This window comes from Lepidochelys olivacea, assembly GCF_965140295.1.
Source record: "Lepidochelys olivacea isolate rLepOli2 genome assembly, chromosome: 6".
Classification (NCBI taxonomy): domain Eukaryota; kingdom Metazoa; phylum Chordata; order Testudines; family Cheloniidae; genus Lepidochelys; species Lepidochelys olivacea.
In genome coordinates this window covers 72,580,679-72,606,918 of record NC_140416.1, presented here as the reverse complement: position 1 = coordinate 72,606,918, position 26,240 = coordinate 72,580,679, and the positions used below count along the sequence as shown (strand labels likewise).

General features: G+C 40.5%; 1 protein-coding gene across 1 annotated transcript in view; it reads left to right on the top strand.

Moving 5' to 3' along the window:
* Positions 1–11,863, top strand: part of SPRED1 (sprouty related EVH1 domain containing 1) — a 122,233-nt gene extending 110,370 nt beyond the window's left edge. The window contains exon 6 of the mRNA XM_084629929.1: positions 6,924–11,863. Within this exon, the coding sequence (XP_084486055.1) occupies positions 6,924–7,583 (660 nt within the window). The 3' untranslated portion in view covers positions 7,584–11,863. The remainder of the gene's footprint in view (positions 1–6,923) is intronic.
* Positions 11,864–26,240: the final 14,377 nt, after the last annotated feature.

Genomic DNA, 26,240 nt, shown 5'->3' with positions numbered 1-26,240 from the left:
TCATAGTCTCCTTGATAAGTCACCAGACCTTTGTTTCTCAGTCCCCGTAGTTGTGAAGTGGGGATATGTGACTACCCCCATCAAAGGAATATTGTAAAGATTACTTAATGTCTTTACTGTGCTTTGAACATACGTCTCTATAAAAATGCTTTATTACAGCTTTTTATATGAAGTACTAACATTAAAATTTAGACTGTAGAATATCGGTGGAAACTGAGGTAATCTTAGATTCCTAAAGCATTCCTTTCAAACCTAAGGACCAGTTGCATCCTTCACATCCCTCTTTAGCATAAACCCTCATTTAGAGCATGGAATATTGTTGATTTCTATTGGTTCTAGATTTTTTCATTTACAGAAATATAGAAAGATGAATGTATATTTCTCCTGACTTTAATGTGCAGGGCTTCAATTATGTATACACTAATATGTATGTGGCGTTCTGCATAATGAGGTAAATGCCAGTAAGTTTTATTTTGATCATATATACATATATTCAAACAAACCCTCTTTGGGTGCAGGGATATTTTAACCATCCATTGAATAAATTCAAGATTTTTATCTTGACCATAGCATACAAAACTGCTTAGTGCAGTGTTATGATTAAGAATTTTAATGGACAAGAGTAAAGAAATTCAGCCATAACCCAACCTTTCATGTATAATTGTGTATTCAACCTACCATTGTAGGCTGACTGCAAACTAAGCAGAGTTGGATCTGCCCACTTTGTTGGATGGGACATCATCTAGGAAAACGTGGGAAATGTACAGTATTCAACAAATGTCCAAGCCTAGTTTGGATGTGCTGCCTTTCAAACAAAATGCAACATTAAGGCCCTGACCACAGTGAAGCTATTAATCTCTTGGTACTTCTAGCGACACTAAGCACATTAGCACCAGTATTCCAACTAATTTTCAGCTGGGTAATTTTATTAATGAAATTCTTGCCGGAGTTCCAATTTGTTATAGTATTCTTTCTCACTCTCTTTTCAAACTGCTGTGTAGTGTTGCTACATAGTATTAGGAGAGACCATGTTTCACTATTGGGCGATGTGAATTCTGAAATATATAAATGTAGATGCAGGTATATACTCTGACTTTGAGTTAGAGAATGAGATTGTTCTGAATGAAAAGCACACTGTAAACATAATTTATTTCGCCAACAGTGTTTTGTACATAACTGATCTTGGGTCATACTCTGTTGTAGTCTTCTTTACTTCCTGCTTTTGAATTGTTTAAAAGGACACTATCAAGGTGTATCACCTAGCTTTTAAAATTACTTCATACTCTTCATGTATAAAACTTTTGGAAGTTCAGTACTAAAACTTCTTTCCTTATAGGTATTTTCCCTGCTCCCTTGACCACTGATTTGTTATGAGGTTGCTATTGCGGTGGACTGCTGCAAGTTTTTAATATATCAGCATTGAAACATTTGAGCAGGTGGTAGATTTGGGGGTGATTTGGGGAAGGAGAAGTGGGTACAGTATCCATGTGTGTGAATGAATGAATAAATAAAAATTACAAGCTTTACAAACATAAAGGGGGAGGGGAAAAAAGGTCAAATTTCAGGACTATTAACCCTAATCAAGTCCTTCATGCTTTATTAGTTAGCCAGTTTTTTTAAGGAATGACTTATTTCCGTTTAATTAGAATGCATTTTCAGCATGTTGTGTGGGTGAAGGACCCCTTTAGAGGGAAATGTGTGATAGAGTAATACACTTCTAAGGAAAGAATGAACAGATTTTTGACAAAGTGTGCAGTAAATATTTTAAAAATAACTGATTATCCATATCCAGTTCTGGTGCTAAAACCATAAATTCTTCTGTTCAGAAACTTTCCTAACCTTTAGGGATATCTCTGCTTCCATGAGCAGAAGGGAGCCCTAACCTCTTAATTCAGGCCCAGGGGAAGCATGAAAAAGGTAGAAGGTAGTAGTAGTGGCTGCATGCCATAAGTCCTCTGCTCACACAGTTTTTCCTAGATCAAATGGAAGCCCATCCTCACACTTTCTGTGGATTAGGGCCAAGGGAACAAATATTCTTCTTGGCATATGCCACCCCTAAACTCACAGAGCAACTCAGCAATAGTTCTTCCTCTGCATTTTGGAAACCCACACTGAGAAGGGCTCCAAGGGAATGTCAGTCCGAAGGGCTGGATATCCCTGACAGAACAGCTTCTGTACAGTCTAAATGATAGTATAGAGGCCACCGTGTCCTCACAGGTGGCCCCTGCCTATGGTATCATGTGGATTTGCTAAATTAGGGGGCTCAACCCCCTCAGCCTTTTCTGTGAGAAGGTTCACAAATCATGCACCTGAGAGCAGAATGAGAAAAAAACTGACTGGAAAGTTGAAGGGTTTCCATTCTCTTGGTCTGGGTTCTTATATGACCCCCAGCATACTACCAGAGTTCCTTGCTAACCTAGGTGAATTCATCCTTGCAGTACCCTGTGAGGAAGTTAAGTATTAGTATTCCCATTTTATGGCTGAACCGAGACTTATGCTTTTTTTCAGTTGCCTCTTATTTTATGGGGAGTTTCTGCAATATGTACATGCAAAAGCTCTATGCTATCCTCCTGCATATCTCTCCTTAAAACTCACCTGTGTTTTGATATCAATAAAGCACTCAATAAAGGTTATGCATGTGATGTGCTGTGATTGCTGCTAATTTATACTGAACATAATTGCCTCACTATTGCCTGTCTGCATCCAGCTGTTGTCTCCTCTGATACTTCGATTGTAAGCTCCTTAGTATTTCCTTTCAATGGATTTTCATTTAATGTTCCCAACTCCTTGTATTACAAGATAGGGCAACTAGAAGTTCTCTATCTGCTTATTCAGTTCCATTCATTATTTCATATGCCTTTATTGTCTTATTTGTCTTTTCTTTATGGTAAACGGTCCCAGTCTCTTTCAGTATCCTTTCTGGGATGAGGTGACCTCTGGAATACTGGAATTCGGTAAAGGTAGCAAACTCAAAACTAATAAAAGGAAATACTTTTCCAAATGGCTGAATGGGTGAAAGTTACTGGTTAAGCACCTGAAACTAGTTTGTTGAAGTGCTAAACCAGCTTTTCACAGCAGTAGCCTTTTCTGCAGGGGCAGAGAGAATATTTTCTTCATTTCAGTTTATTGAACTATTTCAGTTCTATAACTATTTCTTTCAGACTGTTAAGAAACCAATTGGGATTTGAAAAAAGCAAGGAAGCTTGTTTTCCAGTGTATTAATGACAACTAGATGTGAAAAGATGAGATCAACTAGTTTTAAAATCTTGAAGGCCATAGTGACCAGAAGCAATGATTCAGTTCACTAACTACAGATATGTCCTTTAGTTTAATAAATCAGTTATAAATAAGGCTACATTTTAGTCACAGGTATTTTTAGTAAAAGTCATGGACAGGTCACGGGCAGTAATCAAAAATTCACGGCCCTTGACCTGTCCATGACTTTTACTATATACCCCTAACTAAAACTTTGGCAGGGGGCTGCAGGGATGGTCCGGAGAGAGTGTGGATGCTCTGGGTGGGTGGCCTGGGACCCCCGCTGGGGGGCAGGAGAGGTGAGCTGCATGCGGCCCAGGACCCCCACTGGTGCTGGGAGGGAGGGGCTGGGAGTGGTGCACGGCCCAGGACCCCCACTGGGGCTGGGGGAGGGTTGGTGGGGCTGGCAGGCTCTCTACCCAACTCCGCATGTCCCTGCAGCTCCTAGGGGGAGGGAAGACCACGGGGACTCCGCACGCTGCTCTTGTCACAAGCTGGGAACCACAGCCAATGGGAGCTGCTGGGGCAGGACCTGCGGACAATGCATGGAGCCCCCTGGCCCCTCCGCCTAGGAGCTGCAGAGACATGCTGGGGGGAGCCACCCACCCTGAGGTAAACGCCACCCCTCACCCCAAACCCCTGCCCCTAGCCCTGAGCCCCCTCTCACACATCCAAATTGTTGCTGCTGGTCTCGGGGCTGCCCAGCTCAGGTAGCCCCTGAGCCAGCACCAGACACTTCAGAAGTCACGGAAAGTCCCAGAAAGTCTCCAGCACATTTTAAGCATAGTTGCCAACTTTCACGTGGTAAATAAGCACCCGGACTTTCACAATAAGCCAAAAATCAAGCAAATCCGATTTCAAAACAAGCCAATCCCTAAGAACCCCAAGACTATGTGACTAAATTCACCCCCACCCCGGCATGCAGTCTGGGACTGCAGTCGGCCCGCTATGCACTCTGGCCTCTCTCCCCTGCTTGCCAGGAGCCAATCAAAAAAAAAAAAAAAGAAGGTACAAGCCAAAAACTAGCCAACAAGCAACTCATGCCAATTAAGCCAAAAACAAGCCCAATTTCTGCGTTAATTAATCTAGTAAATAAGAAATGGATCATATATCCATTTTACAAAAATGCATCCATTTTATAAAATAATATTGTAAAAATTAAGAATCTGAAAAAAAATATTTTCATCTGTATAATTGTTTAAAGAAATATGTATAGATACAGTATATCTTTCTGGTTAGCAAAAAGGATCAAATTTAATGCAAAGGCTCTATTTAGTTGCAGATCAGCATGGTTACAGACAAATGAGATTCAGCTTTTCTTTAGGAAAATGCCTAAAGTGCAAATGCAGAGCAAGATTAAAATCAATTATTTAAATGAAGGTTTCCTGCTTCCTGATTTAATCATGACTACCGTCAGTGATTTAAATTGCTTTCATTTAAATCAGGGGCAGGAAAACTTTTTGGCCTGAGGGCCACATTGGGTTTCGGAAATTGTATGGAGGGCCGGTTAGGGGATGTTGTGCCTCCCCAAACAGCCAGGCGTGGCCCAGCCCTCCTCCTCTCCCCTCCCCCGGGACTCCTGCCCCATCAAACTCCCCCGTTCCCTGATGCTCCCCCCCCCCCAAGACCCCCACCCCTGGCTGCCCTCCTGCCTCCCCATCCAACCTCTCTCATTCCTGACTGCCCCCACCCCACGGGACCCCTGCCCCATCCAACCACACCTTCCTGACCGCCCCCAGAACCCCTGCCCCTGACTGCCCCCCGCCACCCCATCCAACCCCCCACTCCTTCCTGACTGCTCCCCGGGGATCCCTGCCCTCATTCAACCCCTGTGATCCCTGCCCTCTGACCGCCCTGACCCTATCCACACCCCTGACCACCAGGCCAAACTCCCCTGCTCTCTATCCAACCCCCCTTGCCCCCTTACCATGCTGCCTGGAGTACCGGTGGCTGGTGGCGCGGCTGCACCAGGACAGGCAGCCACGCTGCGCAGCACAGAGCCCTGGGTCAGGCCAGGCTCTGCAGCTGCGCTGCCCCAGGAGCTCGCAGCCCCACCACCCAGAGCATTGCGCTGGTGGTGCAGTGAGCTGAGGCTGCAGGGGAGGGGGAACAGTGGGGAAGGGGCTATGGGCTAGTGTCCCGTGCCAGGAGCTCAGGGGCTGGGCAGGAGGGTCCCACGGGCCGGATGTGGCCCGCAGGCCATAGTTTGCCCACCTCTGATTTAAATCAATCCACCCTGCACAGGATGTTGTAGAAGTCAAGAATTCAGCAAGATTCAAAGAAAGATTGGATATTTTGTATGGCGAACAAGAATAGAACTATTGTAGATACTAAAACACTTCATATAAAACTTCATGCTCCCTGGGGAGCAGTTATCACATATGTGTACTGTGGGATTTCTTCCACCTCCTCTGAAGTCTATGTTGCTGTAGAGGAATCCCCAGTTTGAGACACCTGAACAAGCAGGCGCCAATGCCAGGCCTCAAGCCTACACCATCACTGTATTGCCACAGGCCTTTCCCTTCATTTACTTCACTCTTCCATGGAGGTCCTTCTATATAATACCTTCAGACCTTGAACAATATAGTCCTCCCCAAAGTTCCCTTGCCTTCTTTTCTGCTTGTCTCTAGGCCTCTTAACAGGTCCTTCCCACAGCCCATCCTTTCTGCTGCCCTAGCTGCCTTAATGGAGAGCCCCAATCCAGGTTTTTCCTTATGTCTAGCGTTTCTTAGGGCCATTGTGGAGCGCATAAAGCACAAACTGTTCCCATGAGGCACTAAAGACAGAACTATAAAATTTTATGTAGTGCTACCTTTCCCAGCATTCGTTGCTATCCCACTCCCCATTCTGGGCTGAAGTCAGGTATATATGCTTGCTATTAAAGACCCAGCACCACTACAGTACCTTAGATTTCTGTTGCTATATTTTGATTGAGGACTGTGCCCTGCAGCTTTTCAAAAATTGCCCTCTCTATCTTGCTCTACAATATTAGTGTGTTTACCATTGGCAAGGTTGGCTGATTCTGAACTTTATTCCGTGGAGCCAACTAAATCTTCATGAATCTCAAGTATTTCAGCAGAGGTTAACCTCCCCTATAATTGAGGGACTTGTTTGCTGTTGGCAGCGATGGGAAAGGATTGTTTGCTTTTAATCGTTGCTCATAAGCTAAAACTTTACAGCAAACTTATTTTCATTAATAGTGAAAGATGGCTCTCATCACCAGCCAATCTTTATAGAACTATGAAAAAGTTATGTTGATCTTGGTTTTGCAAAATTTCCTATAGATGCCAGCTGTGTTCTAAAAACTCTTTTTGTGGTAACTGGCTGTGAGCTCCCACCATAAGCATTAATGCATTTCTTGTGAAGTACTGCTTCAGTAAGCAGAGACAACTCCATTAGAAAGTATTTTGAAATTATTCAAGAATGGATGGTGGTGGCTTTTGCATTATTACCTGTACGTTATTTGATCATCTGCTTCACAAGATAAGTTGAGCTCACACCTTGTAAAAGTCTGTTATGCAGATTGTGCTAGGTCATATATAAGCTGAAAGCACTATCTCCTGGCAATGGGGAAAAGTTCTGTGCCCTGATTTGTATGGTGACTGAAGTACTAACCTAACTGTGTCCCTGTACATAATTTAACAAGATGCTTCTATTTACCATTTCAGGTCCCACTGAAATCCATTAGACACGTCAGCTTTCAGGATGAAGAGGAAATTGTTAGAATAAATCCTCGTGATATTTTAATACGTCGTTATGCAGACTACAGACATCCTGACATGTGGAAAAATGATCTGGAGAGGGATGAGGTGGACTCCAATATACAGTTTTCTAAGTCTGACAATAAAAAATCGGACTATCTATATCCATGTGGGGATGGGACTAAGCTGAATTCACTAAAAGACCCGAAGAGTTCTGTGGTATTTAAAACACAGCCTTCCTCATTAAAATTTAAAAAGTCAAAAAGAAGGAAAGAGGATGGTGAGCGTTCTCGCTGTGTATACTGCCAGGAGAGATTTAATCATGAAGAGAATGGCAGGGGGAAATGTCAGGATGCTCCAGATCCTATTAAAAGATGCATATACCAAGTTAGTTGCATGCTTTGTGCAGAGAGCATGCTATATCACTGCATGTCAGACTCTGAAGGAGATTTCTCTGACCCCTGCTCATGTGACACTAGTGATGACAAGTTCTGCTTACGATGGTTAGCCCTGATAGCTTTGTCATTCATTGCCCCATGTATGTGCTGCTACCTCCCCTTGAGAGCATGCCATCACTGTGGTGAGGTGTGTGGCTGCTGTGGAGGAAAGCATAAAGCTGCTGGATGACCAGTCTAGTGCCGAATAGAGCTGAAAATCTTTGTTTCCAGGAAGCATCTGTCTTGGATTTGTGGAAGCTTTTGGCAAGCAGGAGGAAATCTTATCTCGTGTAAGAGAAGCCTGATGTGGAAGAAGCAGCAAGACTTGTCAGACCTTAGCATTTTACAAATGCTAGTAGCCATGCCTAACTATTTCCTTTCAGTGCATGGTGTTTCGTTGCAAGTTGTGAAGGAGTTTGGAAAAGGAAGCCTTTTCTTATTATTGGCTATAAAATGAGTATATAAACTACAGTTATACTAAAAGGGATTAACTTTTGCCATTTTGTACATTCATGGTTTAGGTGATGGGGCTCTTAAAAGAATTACAAATGATTTGAGAGGAAATTACAAGTGCACTAATGACAGTTGATTTAAGACTAAGAAAAGTTAATACTTGGCAAATGAGAAATGAAACTGATTTAAGTGCAACTAAATCACTTATTAATAGATTTTTGGAAGCAACTTTATATATAAATAACAAATGTTTATATTTAACTAAATGTGTAAGGTACGAATTATTACATATTAAACTTTCCTTCCCCTTTCCAGTTATATAGTAGGTATGAATCATATCTACAGTCACATTCCATGTTAGTATTTTAAATATTTAATTAGTTTATTTAGTAGCATTTCTATTCCAGATGGACAAATCGGTATTTTCAGTCCTATTTCCCATCAGCTACAGTTTGTATTGAGTTGTATCCATGCATTCTGGTAATCTCTAAAAACATTTAAAATATTAATTATTATAGTCTCGAGTGACCAATATTTTTTTTGTTAAGCACAGATGTAATTGTCTAAAATGTTCTAATAAGAACACAACATTTATTTTTCTATATAAATGACTTTGGTTTCAACAATATAGCAAAGAGGAAGTTGTTTTCTGTTACTCAGCCAGCAAGTTGTTTTCTTTTGGGGTGTCTTCCAAAAAATATTTTATTGCATTTACAAATGTTCCGCAAAGCGAAAGGTCCAATAAGGCAGTTGTAATGGCATGTCATCAGTGTTCTCAATTTATCCGTCTGTTAAACTAAGATTATGTTCAACTGTTTATCAAGTACTATGATTAAACTGAAAGATTAATAATAAAAATTGAAATTTTTTTCATTGTAGAATCTTTTTATTTAAACTGACAAGAATAAAATTATTCTGTGTTTAAAAAAAAATTAACAATTTACAACCCCTGAAAAATTGGAGTAAACTTTTTTGAGAGAGAGAGAGCGTGTGCATACGTGTGCGTATTTGTGCGTGCGCACACACAAAATATATATAAAATTGGCCATGGTACTGTATTACTAAATGTTTAATTTACAGAGCAATTGGTCAAATATTCTAACACATTAACTATTAGAGAATTTTTAAACAAGTTGTCATGACTCTTATTACATGGTACAACCAAATACATTCACTCATAATGTTTGTTTAATGTCATGTTTAAATTCTAACAAAAGTAAAGGCATTTGTTCATTTAGGAAGATATCCCAATAGCGTTGGAGTGGGAAAGAATGTCCTTTGTACACTCTTCCTATAAAAAGTTGCATAGTTGATTTTTAAAAAATTACCTTCTTAATTTTCTATGCATTTTTCCAGTGTGGGTGTATGTAACATTTCTTTCGTACTTATATTAAAGCTTTTGTTCTCTTCTGTAGTCCAGGAATCCAATTCTGAACAAATGTATATAACACTATCTGTCTGTAAAATACTTTTTTTTAAAGAAAACATTTATATTTATATGACAGCTCGAATTGACAGCATTGTGTACATAGAGCATCTTGAAGTATTATTTCACATTGAAAAGAAGACAAATATATTGATAACTGTAGAAGTTATGAAAGAGCTTCTAGTTTTGTACTAAAAATTGATTGGATGAACTAAGTCCAAGAATATGACACTGTAGCAGCAGTCTTAAGTCTCGTTTTTACTGTTTATATATTTGAAAGCTGCTACTCTGGATGATTTTCATGCTTCACATGTTTTCAGATAAACTTGGTTGCCTAGAATAGACTGTTACTTAAACTATTCATTAGTGAAATGGGAATGTTTTCCTTGTGAATAAAAAATATTTGTAAGTGCTAGGTTTTTAACAAGATTGAATGAGGTATGAACAACCTAAGAAAAGAACTTGCTGGCTGTATAGGAAAATAATGTAGAGTTGTATTGTGTATATACTTCAGGAAAACATGAGTTTAAGAATTTCCTCTGAGCACTATTCAGCATAGTGCAACTCCTGGTCCTGTACTGTATTTTATATGCAACTTATATGCTTTAATATTTTTACTGAATGTGTGCAGTAATATTTTCAGTTTGCATTTAACCACTTTGCTCTTAAAATTTTGCCCCCATCCTTTCCTTTACTCTTTTAAAAAAATCGATCCATTTAAAAAAAATAAACTTAATTCCATTATCATCTTTTTTACCATGGGTCTTTCTAGCAGTTCACCCAATTTAAGACTGATTAAAAGAATTACATGATGTACACTGACACATGGGTTGGATGCAGTAGAGCACAGAGAGGTATGCCTCTCTCTACTGTTTGGGTTCTTATTCACTTTTGGAGGCACTTTCTGAGTATTCAAAAGTAGACACTTCGCAAAACCATTCGGGGACTGTCCCTTGCATCCCACCCCTTGTCTGTGGCAGTGTTAAGTGAAGTTTACCTTTCCTTCTGAAATCTTTTCTCAAGTTTTTGAAAGGGAAGAGGGAAACGTAATACAATTTTTTTCTGAAAAGTCAGAAGTCAAATTTTAGTCATGTGACTTTGTAACAGAGCTCTATGCTGCCATACGGGAGACATAAGTTTTAGGAAACAGCCACAGAAGATTCACTTTCCTGACATGGTGAAGTCTACAGTTATGAAAAGAAAGCATTTAGTCTCTTGGGGAACGAGGTCAACTGTAGCACTTGGGCACCACCTATTGGAAAAACTAAAGGTAAGCATGATTACATAGCCCAATCATGTATTGTAGCTATATTCCCATACAAATGGCCAGCTAAATACAACAGTACATTGTTTGAGGTATGAATTTAGTAAAAACTATCCTAAACTGGAAGTGGGAATAAGAATCCTTACTCTGATTCCTGAGATCTTATAACTTTTAAATTTTTCCACTACAGCTGACTTTAAAAATATAATAGTGTTTGCTAGAGTACACATTTGCAAAATGGACCATAGATTATATGAGATGGGCCTAAAATATAAAAGTATGTGTCACTAAAATCAAGATAATGGCTAAAATGGTGCCTGAAAAAAGTATTCTACCAGTGGACCTCCAAGAATAACTGGGTTGGGTTTTTTTGCCTTTGTTTGGGGTTTTTACTAGTTCCAAGATGGTGGTACAAACACTTGTGTAGATAGAGGAATTTAATTCTTTGGGTAGCTTTTTTTAAACAACCATGAACAAGCACACCATCAGCCCAACAGTTGTGAAGTGGGGTGCCTATAATCTTCTAAGCAAAGTTAAAAACAAAATACAGAGAAACCTGTGGTAAGTAATTATTTGTTGAACAGCACAGTAAATGGTTGCATAACATTCACAAGTGTCCAGAACAAAGTGAGGGATGCTTAGTGCATGAGTTATGCTCTGGATAAACTATTTCAAAGAATGCATCGATTTTTTGCATGTTGAAATGTAGCACTCCCATTTCTGACTTGTTCTCTTTTGGATGATCTTTCCATGTGTACTAGAGGATAATATTGAAAACCCACTTGTAAATAATGCACAACTTTTAAATTGGACTTTAAAGGAATATCAAGATAAGGATTACTGGGTGGGAGGAAGCCTTATGGTACTGTTAGTGAGCAGCCAAGTGGTTAAAACTTCCATATGCTTTGGTGCACTGATAAACGTAAGCATTTTTTTCCTTAAAGCTTCTTAAATTGCAAAAGTTGTTGTTAGTTTTGAGATTTCTAAAGCATTACCTAGTGGAGAAACAGTTGTATTTGAAGTTACAGTGTAATCTGTACATAGATTTTCATTTGTGAACACTGCCTCTTCTTTTGCTTAGTGCCATTTGCTTTCCACCCTAACGACCTCAAAAAGTGCCTCACTTGTATATTATTTCCATTAAAATCTTAACAGCTATTTCTTTCTACTAAATGATGTATGATTTAGTTTAACTCATGTCATAGATGTATTTCTTCTATGTATAAGAATATAGCTTGTTACTTTTGAGTATATAATGTAAATATGCATATATAAGTTTGTAACTGTTTTGTTACATCATTCACTTGTAAGTTGACATCAGATAATATCATACAACAGTTTCAATGTTTTTCTGCAATTACCTGATTAAAACTATCATGAAATTAAACTGCTGACATGTTTTTTCCATTGTCTTTTGGGGCTTCTCAGAACAGTACATCAGAATTTAAGTATTGTTGCTGGAGAATAGAATACATATAGCATTAATATTTACTAATTAAAGTGTAATCAAATCTCTAATACATTTGAAAAGTTACCAACCACTGTGTTACTTTGAAGCTCTTGCATTCTTTACTCTATCAGTTTTAAAGGTGTTACTATTATGTCTTAATCAAATACTTGCCTATTCCAGATTACTCTGTGTTCATAAATAGTACAACATGAATTGTCCCTGCAGTCATACCGTAGAGCTGACTATTTTTAGGTTTGCTGCTTATATCAGATTTGTTTGTTTAACTTCTGTTGAACCATGCAAGACAATGAACCAATTTTGTTATAACCTCATATTTGGATTTTAATTTTTAGATTTTTCACAAACATTAGAAAAATGAACACTTACTACAGAAGGAAGAATTGAGTAGGATAGAAAATAAATTAGCAAGTATATGAAGGACAAAAATCTGTTCAACAAAGAAGAAATTCAGTGAAAGGTGGACCTATAGAAAACATCAACGTTGGATATGATTTGAAAGGTCAGTTGTCAGAATTTAGTACAGACTGTTCTAAATTGAATTTCATGTACCTCTAGCTCTTGCAAATGCCCTCACATTTGTTACACATGATAAAGTAATGTCTAGAGGGGCTTTGCTGCATGCTTCCTCAAACTACTCCTGTGTGTGAATACACACATCTAACAAATACCTGAGGATAGTTGGTCTAGTTATGGTCAAAAGGACTGAGCATGTGATTGACATCGCTGACTTCCTGGAGCAGCTAATAGACAGAAAAGGTAGATATTGCCATAAAAGGGAAGTAGGCAAACTAACACAGAGACCAGTAAGTTTGTGGTTTTCTACAACCCATGGCGGGGAGGGGGGAGGAGAGAGTACCCTGGGGGAAATTCCAAGTTGAAATGCATAAGTACCAAAGGACACTTGATGTAGTATTCCAGCAGGGTCTATTTGCAATAATTTAAAATGTAGGGGGTCCCTACTGTCTGCCTCAAGAAATCCATCTCTACCATTGCCGCTGTCAACTCGTAGATGACAAATACCTTTGTTTTGTTCTTTTAGAAGGGCAGGTTGTGCAAAAGCCTAGATGTGGTTGCTTTTAGCATTGAGTACCAGACTAAACTCAGGTTCTGGGGTATCAAAAAGTTAAATCTAGACCTGAAGGCAACACATAACATACTCTGTAGCTTGCAGCTAGAAGTCCAAGGGGACAAGAGTGCAAAAACTTTCCAGTTGCTCTTAATTGCTTTGCAATTACCGTACAGAGCATGATGTACTTTTAACAGTGTGAAGACAGACATTCATGTCAGCAAGAGAACTTACTATACATTGTATTGAAAATAAGTTTTAAAAAAATCCTGAAATCAAATAAAAGGTGGGAAATATACCTGTGTTTGTAACAAAACAAACTAGATTCACTCTGGAGGAAACAAAATTGAAGTTGTAGTAGTATGAAAGACTAAGAACTAGATTTATATTTATGTACAAAGAAAATAGAAATACTACCTTGAAAATCTGATTGGTAGCTTTAATCTTTATGCCTTGATCTAGGAACTTAAAAGGTGTGAGCGGGAAATGTTTCCAAATTTCCAAAGTAGCTGAAATGTCAGTCCATCTCAGAGGTTTGCTGTCTGTCAGTGAAAGTTGCGAACGGTAGCTGTTGCCAAATTCCATTCCCTAAAGAATTATATCAGCCAATGAATTATTAGGAACATATAATTTAAGTAAGGTCAGTTTCAAATAAACAATGCACAGGAACTATTTCACAAAGGCATCATGCCCATTTTTAAGGATCTGGAAGGCCCTGGTGGATTGTCTTGTGTTTGCGGGGAGGAATAGCTCAGTGGTTTGAGCATTGGCCTGCTAAACCCAGGGTTGAGAGTTCAATCCTTGAGGGGGCCATTTGGGATCTGAGGCAAAAATTGGGGATTGGTCCTGCTTTGAGCAGGGGGTTGGACTAGATGACCTCCTGAGGTCCCTTCCAACCCTGGTATTCTATGATTCTATGACAAAAAAATGTAAATACCACCTGAAACGCCCTAGAGAGCAAGGAAAGGTGAACCTAAATGCAGAAGCAAAATCCACATGTAGATCCCTTAGCGGATACAAAATTTGTATCCACAAAAATGATTTGTGGATGCGGATAGCCACAGATTGCAGGGCTCTAGGTACAAAATTTTGTTTCCTCATCTGATCATAGAATCCTAGAATACCAGGGTTGGAAGGGACCTCAGGATGTGTGGATATCCAGATTTGGGCCCTGTACATATGTAGGTAACTCACTTTCAAAACTTCTGAAAACCAGCACAGCATGAAAACAGACAAATCTTGAGTAAAAGCTACTGCTGAGTTTGACCCCTTATTCAAAAAAAAATTTTTTTGAATAGAAGTAAAGATTTAAACACATACCGGGGGAAAGTCCATACTAAACCCATCTGACTTGACAATCTCACAGAGAGAGCAAAACCTATCAGAATACAGTGTGACTCTGAGGGAAAACATGCAGATTTAATTAAAAGTAATGCACTTAGAGCTGGAAAAAAATCATATGTTCTTAGCCTCTCGTGATAAATGCATGGGGCATCTGATTTTCAGTTTTAACCATAAACACTAGAAATAGTTACAGTACCTGTATCTAAGAGCTTGTCTACAGTAATGCAGACTCAATAGTCAGCCTGGTTTCTAAAGTGTTGTGAATTAATTGGTCTGTGTAGACCTTGCTCGTACACAGGAAGGTTTCTCTAGTATATTTACCGTAGTGCTGTTTGAAATAGTACTATGACAAAATGCACTAGGGAATATTACAAAGATATGTTACCGTAATGAATGTGTAAAATAGATCTTGGAGTTATTGTGGATAGTTCTCTGAAAATGTCCGCTTAATGTGCAGCGGCAGCCAAAAAAGTGAACAGAATGTTGGGCATTAAGAAAGGGATAGATAATAAGACAGAAAATATCATATTGCCTCTATATAAATCCATGGTACACCCACGTATTGAATACTGCATGCAGATGTGGTCATTCCCTCTCAGAAAATATATTGGAATTGGGAAAATTTCAGAAAAGGGCAAGAAAAATTATTAGGGGTATGGAATGGCTTCCATATGAGGAGAGATTAATAAGACTGGGACTTTTTAGCTTGGAAACTACTAAGGGGGGGATATGATTGAGGTCTATAAAAACATGACTGGTGTGGAGAAAGTAAATAAGGAAGTTTATTCCTTCCTTCTCATAACACAAGAACTAGGGGGTCACCAAATGAAATTGATAGGCAGCAGGTTTAAAACAAACAAAAGGAAGTATTTCTTCACAACACACAGTCAACCTGTGGAACTCTTTGCCAGAGGATGTTGTGAAGGCCAAGACTATATAACAGGGTTCAAAAAAGAACTGGATCAGTGGTTCTCAAACTTTTATACTAGTGACCCCTTTCACATAGCAAGTCTCTGAGTGTGACACCCCCCCTCCCAATAAATTAAAAACACATTTTTATATATCACCATTATAAATGCTGGAGGAAAAGTGGGGTTTGGGGTGGAGGCTGACAGCTTGCGACCCCCCCCCATGTAATAACCTCAAGACCCCTTGAGGGGTCCCGACCCCCAGTTTGAGAACCCCTGAACTAGATAAATTCATGGAGGATAGATCCATCCATGGTTATTAGCCAGGATGGGTAGGGATGGTGTCCCTAGCCTCTGTTTGCCAGAAGCTGGTAATGAGCAACAGGGAATAGATCACTTAATGATTACCTGTTCATTCCCTCTGGGGCACCTGGCATCGGCCACTGTCGGAAGACAGGATACTGGGCTAGATGAACCTTTGGTCTGACCCAGTATGGCCATTCTCATGTATTACTCATTACAGTATATGCAAGGAAACCCTGGGAAGAAAAATTTTTAGAAAGCAACACAAGTCAAAAATTGCTAAAAATACACCCAAAAATGAAATTAACAAAGTCCAAGAAACTGAAGCCCTATAAATACATCTTCATTAGGATTAGTTATCTATGCATCAAAATCTTTGACAATGATGCAGGTAAACAAGGTGAGCCAAGAGGAGTCTATTGAAACCGCTTACGTTTGCCGAACTCTGCCCAAATGCTGATACCACAGAGCGTCTACTTCTACAGGCAACGTCATGACTAGTCTTAAAAGGGTGTCTCTCTAGATGGTGAAAAGAGAAATCACGTTAGGTAACATGATTTTAAATCTCACACACGAGTGCATAAACAGGTCACCTTTACACAGGTCACCTTTAAGTTCTTTCAGGACCATCATCTAATACACAAGGACCTCTGAAACCTGCTGCTTTTCTGTGGTACAAAATCAGTTGATACCATCTTTGTTTTTGCCGAATATTATGATCAAGCTAGACTATAAACTGCAGCAGAGATCTTGTCTCTTCTCTGTACAGTTCCTAGTACTCTGTTAGCATTATAAAAATAAGGCAGCATCAACACCCTTTTCCCCCTCACTTTATTTCCTATTCTTATAGCTGATAAGAGCAGGCTTCAGCTTGAAGTTTTCATTCCCCTCTGTCGATCTGTAGGTTATTTAACTAACCAGCCCAGTACTATGTTACTTGCTGCAAAATGAACAGTGAAAATGCCCATTATATTCATAGCTTCTAAGGCCCAACGGGGTCATTTGTGGTCATCTAGAGTGACCTACTGTATAACACAGGACTTTCCTGAATCTACTCCTATTGGAAGTAGAGCATATCTTTTTGAACTCAAGATTGGATGTGTCTAAATTTCCAGTGATGGAGAATCCACCATAGCCCTTGATAAGTTGTTCCAGCGGTTAATATAACCTTACCATTACATTTGCACCTTACTAGTCTGAATCTGTCAAGCATCAACTTCCGGCCATTGGAGCTTGTTATACCTTGGTCTGCTAGACTGAAGAATTTCTATTACCAAATATCTGTCGCCATGTATGCAGTATAGAGTGCAGACCCGTTTACGCAGAGATGTCAGGAGTCAAGCCATCATGATCGCGTGTTAACGAACTGCGGGTTGAGAGGGCCACACTGAAAAAAGTGTCTATGACTCACTTAGGAAAAAACGCCATTATTTTCCACTCTTTCTGGCTTGCATTTTTTTTCTTTCTTATGAAGTCTGTCATTCGCCGCAGATGAATGATTTTGATATTTTCCGCATTTTGCTCCTCCACAAGTCTTACAACAGTTTCTACAGTACTAAGGGCTTCTGTGGGTGAAAATTTGACCTTTTCAACAACATCCTCGCCATCACTTTCACGATCTGACATAGCCTCGCAGCCCGTTAATATTTCTTCCTCGGACAGAAATTCTGAAGTCGGACAATCTTCATCCGTCTCCAGCCCCTTGGTGATGATTTCCGGTGACGTATCCAAACTAAAACCTTTTATCATTTGAAAGAGAAGTTTATTTTTATCCTCTTTTTGTCTGCGTGCATGTTTGTAGGATGTCTTCTTCCGAAAATCCTTCAAAATCTGGCTCTGAATCAGTGCCACTGCTGGAGTTTTCAGAGTCTGAGCCGTCTTTGAAAAAAAGGCATCACCAAGAGCCTTCATCCAGCAGTTTTCAATCCGATGAAGTGAGCTGTAGCTCACGAAAGCTCATGCTCAAATAAATTGGTTAGTCTCTAAGGTGCCACAAGTACTCCTTTTCTTTTTGCAAAGACAGACTAACACGGCTGTTACTCTGAAACCTTTTGTTTTACTCCGTCCCAAGCTTTTTTAATCTAATAAATAATTTCCTTCATGTTTAACTGTTTCAGGAATTCAGAAATGCCTGAAGACGTGCATGACACGATTGCCAAAATCAGCTCCCATCAATAATTGTTTTTAAAATTCTGAATAATGCCCTGGTCTAAAGGTTGAATTTTGGATGTTGTGTTGAATGGTAGGTATAGCACTTCAATTTTTCCATCACTCGATACCACTGATTCAGCTGGAGGATGGGTTGGACGATTGTCAAGAAGCAAAAGTGCTTTGGCTTCGAGTTTCTTCGACTGCAGATGCTTACAAACAGCTGGAACAAAGCTGTTGTGGAACCAGTCGTCGAAAATGTATCTTGTCATCCAAGTATTTTTGCTGTCAACATATATTACTGGCAGTTTGGCTCTACTGAGGTGATTAAAGCAGCAAGGGTTATGAAAGTGGCCAATGAGAAGAGGGACAAGCTTATGGCTGCCTGTCTTATTACTATAAAAAAGAAGAGTCACACGATCTTTTATCTTTTTAAATCCAGCTGTTTTCTGTGTCTTGTAATTAAAGGCTAAAGTCTTATCAGGTAGCAGTTTTGCAAATCAAGCTGTTTCATCACAATTATAACATTTCAGAGTAGCAGCCGTGTTAGTCTGTATTCACAAAAAGAAAAGGAGTACTTGTGGCACCTTAGAGACTAAACAATTTATTTGAGCATAAGCTTTCGTGAGCTACAGCTCACTTCATCGGATGCAACATATAACGTTATTCTTTGTGGTAGTCTTCATTTTGTAAAATAGATTTTAACTCGATGGGAAACGCGTTCGCGGCCGATTCATCGGCTGATCGGCTTTCTCCTAACCTGTGCTATGCCATGACACTTTTTAAAATGACTTATAAACCCTTTGCTGGCTTGGAATGATTCATCCCCCGTTAAATTTCCAAATTTTATCGCTTGAGCTTGAAGAATTGGCCCACTTAGCGGCATTCCTTTCAGCCTTTCCTGAGCAAACCACATGTGCATGGCTTTGTCTGTGGGTTTTGCTGAATAGCGCACACATTTTCGCTTAAGACCCGTGGCAGAATCAATATTTTATACAAAGCCATTCAGTTTAGGTTAATTTTTTAGCCATCCTCAGAGAGTGGATTCAGCAATCCCAATATCTTTTGAAACTTTGGCCTGGGTTTCTCCGCTATTTACTCAATCTGTTGCAGCTAGCTTTTCTTCTACAGTGTAGGAACGCGGACGCTTGCCCTCTGCCATTATATGAGGCCTACGGTTAAAATTTTCTAATGTAGTATATATATTACTATATAACTACTATATATATATATATATATATATATATAATATAGCGTGACAATGACCAAGCCTGCGTGATATGTCTTTACAGATATTGGTAAAGACGTACAACACATTTTTGCTCTGTACTTCCTGTCAATTTCTATGTCAGTGAGTTAGTGCGCAAATCTGTAGCGTGACATAGCAAGTTCCTGTACGGCATGTTAACGAGTCTCATGTGTTAAAAAGGCATGGCCCTACCACACGTTAAGCGGATTTGTGCGTAAATGGGCCTGTACTGTAGTTGTAGCCATGTTGGTCTCGGGATATTAGAGACCTGAACAAAAGCTCTGTGTAGCTTGAACGCTTGCCTCTCTCACCAACAGAAGTTGATCCAATAAAAATATTACCTGTTGCCCTGTAGGTACTTATAGACACTGATCAAGTTACCCCTTAACCTTCTTTGAGCTCATTTGACTTAATATAGAAGAGTTTTTCAATCCTTGAATCATTCTTGGGCTCTTCTTTGAACCCTCTCCAATCTTTTCTTTCTTTACACAATATTGATACAGATCTGGGGTGAAGATGGAGCTCTTTGTACTATCTTTTTTGGCAGCGATGATAGTGTGTTCCTAAGGCTTTGTCTGTGTTTGGCATTAGCTCCAGTCAGAGCCATCCCTTTGGTATGGTAAATCGGGGTGACCACTTTGGGCACTGTGCTTTGGGGGTCCCCATGCTTCAGTGTGTGTGTGTGTGTGTTGTGCGGGGGACACTAGGCCGGCCCCGGTGGGGGGGGAACTAGGGGTGCCTGGGGGGCGCTAAGCTGGCTCGGTGGGGGGGGAACTAAGGGGGCCTGGGGTGCCTGGCACTGGCAGCGGAGGTTGGGCCCACACTCACCAGCAGAAAGTGCGCATTGTATTTCTTTTTCTTGCTCACCTGCCACTGCACCGGCCGCCAGCATCCTAGCGCCTCCAGAACACGCCAGCGCCAGGCTGACCCCATCCATTGCCCTTCTGCACTGGACCCCTCCCTTTTCTGGGACCTCCCCTAGCACGGATGCCACCCTGTGACTCTTCATCATCCCTCGCCACCCCCCCTCCCTAGCACTGGTGTCCCCTCCCCACTCCGGATTTCACCTGTATAAAAAATGTGAAGGGGGGGCCTATACAGGCTGATTTGCCCCAGGCCCCACACTTCCCTAGCTCCAATTTAGCAATCAAATGCAGCATTGCAACAAACCCTGTGCATAGAGAAAAATGGCTGCACTTTGCGCCATTTGAGCTTTATCTGAAGATATCCTTATCTAGGGTTTGCATAGGTATTGCTACACCTGTTGGTTGCCACTGATACTCACTCCAAACTACAGACAAGGTCTAAGGTTCTGTAATGAGTGCTAGGACCTTACTTTAATCTCAAACGTTGTGCTACTGAAAGCTTCCTTAGCAGACAGCCATGTCCATGCTCTCCGATACAAAGAATGAGCTCAGTCCATTCATTGTTTGCACCTATGTTCAAATTTGCACCTAACCACATTTATACGGCAGTGGACCCAAATTAGGCCCTTTGCCTAATTTGGGTCCACTGGGGAGACCATATCTAATTATCAGTGGACGACTCTTTAAAACAAAGCGCTGAACAGTCCTTGTGTAGTTCAAAGAGCAAGAGTGTGTATCTGTAGTACAGTTGCCTTGTCTCCCCAGTTGGTATTGTCCTGTCAACACTGGAACAAAATAGTCTGAGAGGCTTGCTGCCAGTGGTCTGGTTCCCTTGCCAGTGGTTGAAATGCTCTGCCTGAGGCAGAGTTGCAATGCTCTGCAATGAGTCATTTGCTATGCTGGATCCCATGTGCTTGTTTTCCATAATGATGATAGTCATGTGTTGTCAGTTGTTCCAGAACTCTGCTTTTGGACTAGAGAGCTCTTTTTTCCTTACAGGGCTACTTCTGTCAGAAGAGTAGTTAATATGGTGAAATGGACTGTACCTTCTTCCCTGAAATTGGCCATATGTGATTTCAGAAGGTTGGAAATGTCTTGGGGCCCACAAAATAGGCTCCATTCATGTGAGTCACCAAAATGAGACCTCACGCACAACAGATTGCGCACACTTTGAGAGCCCCTGGGCTACTTGAGTGTGGCTCATCCTTTCTAGGATTTGAATAGAATATGCTCTATTACAATTACTGTTATAGTCCTGGGCTTGACTTGTCCTTGTCTGGGTCCAAATGCAAGTCAACTCGTGGCACCAAAAAGGAGATGTCTCTCTCATAACTCATGCAGCTCAATGATCCTCCCACTCCTTTTAAGGAATGAAATGGTTCACAACATTGACATTTGAATTAACACCTCATTGGGATAAATGAGGCCACTGGCATCTCTGAGCAATTTTTCCAGGCATCTCTACAACGGTTTCACTCAGTTCATGTTTTTGAGGTTATGGTTACAAAGACTTCTCGTTTAAAGGGGGGGGAAAAAAAGCAGCACGGTGACCCCACATGTCAGGTTGCAATACCTCTTGCTCAAATTTGGCCAATTCTCCTCCTCCTCTCCCCCCCCCCATCCCCATGATGGAAGGCCAAACCATCAGAAGGCTTGCTTCATTCCCACAGAAAGGAGGGGGTCCCCAATTTCTGTAGTGCACAGGCCCCAAAAATCTAGCACTATACTCTCTACACACAATAGTTGCAATGATTTCGTTTATACTTTTATTTAAAACATAAGTACATTTATAAATTTTAATATATGAAGGCATATAAATATAGCATTAAGTTCAATAGGGCTACTTCCAGTGCAAGTTGCATAAGTAAGGAGTTGCGTGCAGAAGGATAAGTCTTTGCAGGAACAAGGAGTTTGACTGAATTGGTGAAGAGAAAATCTGCACAGCCATATCATTACCAAAACTCCTAACCCATTTTAAAACTGCTTTAGTAAAATCAGTCTAGGCTACCCAAGCCTGGGCTATATTACAGCTCCAGCTAAAACTGATTTAAAAACTGGCTGAAGTTTGGGGAAAGCTTCCCCAGAGTTGGCTGGCCTGTAGTGCCTCAACCAACAGCCAGCATGCTGGCAAGAGACCCACAGAGAAAATCAGCAGCAGTAGGGTGGGACAAGATGCTAGGGGTTGTTCTACCACATGAGGCAGAAGGGGGACTGGTTATGGCTTTGAGATTCTGTACACTCTGTAAAATACAATACGCTGAACTGGTTACAGGAAGACAACTGTGTGTAAGCCTAGGAAGGGGCAAAACACCCTTAGGTGACCATGATTACTAACTAAGGCCCTGGCTCTGCAACTAGCTGTGTGTGAATGGACCCATGCAACAGCCCACTGAGGTCAATGAGATTCCGTGCAGGTGCTCTCAGAGGCACAACAAATTGTAGGACGAGTTCAAGTTTTAACCAAGTTTGTGTGAACCCAAGTCTTGCTTAGAACCAGCCATGCCAGTAACTGGTTACAAAGTCAATTGAATGTTGTAAGGTAACCTCATGGTTTTCTCTGTCCCTTGTAATCTAACATTCTCCAAACCCTTCCTCCCACCACCACTGTGTCTTCTCCATTGGCCTACCTTTATTTCCAAAATACTCCCTTACTTGTTCCCTTTTCTCTAATCTCTTTCTCATGTTCCCCTCCTCTCTCTGATCTCCACAATCACAATTTTTCTAGATTGAGGCCTCTGATTGGCCTCAACAGTTCGTAACCATAGTGGTGGCCCTGATCCTCAACTGTATTGTCCCCTTTTCTTACATCTACAGATCTGTTTATCACTGCCATGGCAACATTGCCCACATACACCCTGCTGCAGGTCCATCCATGCTAAAACTTGAATCCATGCCTTTATTTCCTGTCTCCTTAACTACTAGGGTTCCCTTCTCTATAAAAAGTCCTATATCTCCAGGCTCCAGAATGCACTGAAATATGCTGCCTGCCTGTTCACACATTCAGAGTACACCCATCCTTCAATAATTCCAGTGATGCCTTGTTCATTTCAAACTCCAGTTCAAAGCTGCTGGTTATTACATTCCTCCATAGACTTGATCCAGTCCATTACATGGCCCTTGTTCCTCTTTCTACTCCCCCATCTCTTCCCTCCACTAATCTAGCAGCGGCCTTCTCCTTATCCCGTGACACAATTTCACCACTGCTGTTGCAAGAATATTCTCCTCTGCAGGTTGTAAAACCTCCTTTTATTACACTCCATGAACTGTAGGGGCTCGTCCACACATAAAGTTGCACTAATCTAAGTAATGGTATGACTTAAAATTCATGGCAAAAGGCCATGACACTCTTAGATGGACATAAACCTGGCATATCAATTTAACTTAAATATATTAGGAACAGGTTTGAGACAAGCTGCAATAACCCACTGATGAAATGAAATAACAATGTCTACACAGGGTTTGCACCAGTTTCAATAAATCTGTTTTAAACCAATTAAAACTAAACCAGTGCAACATCTGTGTGTAAGCTAGAGCTATATTGGATTTCAGGGATGAAGAAACATCTCTTTTCTCCTTCATATGTACCTGTTAATTTCTCCCTCCCTTTGCTTTCTTAAAATTAAACATTTTTTTTAAATGAGCAAATCCTCATCACTAAATTCTGTTAGATCAGGTTTTCTGCTGATCGCATTAAAGCACAAATGAAGGCTATCGCATGTGCTATAATGTAGTAATACACACAGTGTGAAACAATTTGAAATTATTGAAACATTCTGGGTGGGCAGAGTCTGATTCTCTCTTTTGGTTATCCTGGAACCAAAAACTGTCTGGCCCCTAAATACTGTGATGTTTGGCACTCTAAAAATACTAAACACAGACAGGAAAGAGGTATGTTAACGGGAGTATGCTAAGAACCTGTTAGTGTAGTCTATCCCCAGAATATTAATAAGAGATGGTTGTTCCCTCTTAGTGGGCTGACCTTTGATACCTCTCTCTCTCTCTCTCTCTCTGTCTGTAAATGAGAATCGTTTTAGTGGCAGTTTTTATTAAAGATACAATTTTATAATGCTTCTTGAAGCTTTTCATTTTCAAACCTCCTTACAAAATACTCAAGGACCTGTGAGAAGTAGATAGGTGTACTGTCCTCCATTTAACTTAGGGAAACAGAGGCAGGAGGGTTAGAGACATGCTACATGTGACATTTTTGCACCAGAGTGGTTTGTCTCATAGCAGCTAGAATAATGTAAAAAGTGGCATGCACTGGGATAAGCTGCACCAGTGCAAGTCACTTTTACGCTGAGGTTTGCATCAGTGCAGTGCTGATGCAGCTGCACCAGTAGGGGGGCGGGGGGGGAAGAGGGGAATTACAGACCAGACTCAAAGTGTCTTGCCTGGGAGAAAGTCAGTGACAATCTCCACCAATAACAGACCCTTACACTAGTAATACTGCCCTTCCACTGGTGTAAATCTGGAGACACTTCACTGAAAACTGGAGTTACTCTTAATTTACACTGCTGCCAGGAGCAGACATTATAGGTAAGATTTTCTAAAGCAGCTAAATCACTTAGGAGCTTAGGTCACATTGGAAGTACGAATGGGACTTAGGTTCCTAAGTAATGGAGACACCTATGAAAATGTGACTTGGGTAATTTAAAAAATGTTATGGGCCTAATTCTGCCATGCACCTTGTGTCGACAGCTACACCAATGACAAGCTGATGTAAACCACTACTATTCTAATTTGGTAGCATTTTCACTCACCTAAACAGAGGGCAAGGCAGAGGAGAATCAGGGTGTCGGTTGGCAGACACATGAATGACATTTCTGAACCCATCTGTTGAGCGGATGGGGATTGTGCGAGACAAAGGGATAGCTCAGCATAGAGATAAGGTCAGAGGCTCAGTTCAATGTTGTGAGGGAAGATTGGGGGCAGGGGAGGACATTCATGGGGTAAGGTAGCTTGGTGGGGATTTTAGTGAGTTAGCACATTTATGAAAGTAATTATGGGTTTATAGACAAAGGTTTTGTCAGTAATAAAATGTAGATGAAATCTGAGGTCTACATGAGAAATACTACTTTTTAGATGAAAATAGGGTAGGGGAAAGATACGTACGTGGTGTTAAACTATCAAGATGTATCCATAATTGTTTTCAACCTTCATCCCTTTTATTTCGTCCACATTTACTGTGGCCTATGCTACCTCTGCAAAAAATGTTGTATTCCGTTGAGTTCTCCACCGCCATTAGGAACTTTCATTTTTTTAATGTACAATTATTGTTAGAAGTGTAACTTGTATGATTTTATAGGCTCTACCTCAGATGAAAGCAGAATGAGGATCCTGGCCTTTAATGGTTCTTATTAACCAGAATGTTGGGACAACTACCATTTGGGGAAATCCTGACAGTTAGAAACTGGCTTGACTAACTGAACTCTATATTTCCAAATGATTGGGAGAAATCTTGGCGCTTCAAACTTAAGATGTAAATTTAATGTGCAATATTCAGACCAGGCAGCTGAAATTGATCATGTATCCACTGAAAAGTTGCTTTCAAAGTAGTCCCAAGATTTACCATACAATTTTGTTAGCTCTCTAGTGAAAGACTGTCTGAATTAGCCTACTGGTTTTGCAGATCCCTTGACTGCTTCAGACATTTTTCATTCTATTCCCTAGCCAACAGAAGTTTCTTTAGATAAACAATGGATGTATTAACTAAAGGACAACCGGTTCCATTTCTGATCAAAGAGCTCTGTTGCTGTGCAAAGGGCCTACATGACTGAAGAACATACAGCAGCTACACTTGATGCTGTATTCGGTGGCCTCGTGTGTAATAGGGTTATTTTCCCAAAATGTCACTCCAGTTTTAAAATCACGGAAAGTGCCAGGGTAGCTAAGGGTGCTGCCAGATCTATTTTTATAACCTATTTACTTAAACCTCCTGAACGCAGGTTTAACTAAACCAGTTCTGAAAAAGTCTATATGGCTAGAGCTGTCTACATTGCAGCTCCAACCAGATTTAACAGCTGGAAAATTTCCCCATGGTAAACCAGGTTAGAGGGTCCAGTGAAGTCCAAGAAATGTGTGTCCAATGAAGTCTGCTAGAGAGGTGGTTCTCAACCAGGGGAACGTGTACGCAGAGATCTTCCAAGGGATACATCAACTGGAGGTACGCAGAGATCTTCCAAGGGATACATCAACTCATCTAGATATTTGTCTAATTTTACAACAGGCTACATAAAAAGCACTAGTGCAGTCAGTGCAAACTAAAGTTTCATACAGAAAATAACTTGTTTAATCTGTTCTGTATACTATATATGGAAATGTTAGTTCAATATTTGTATTCCAATTGATT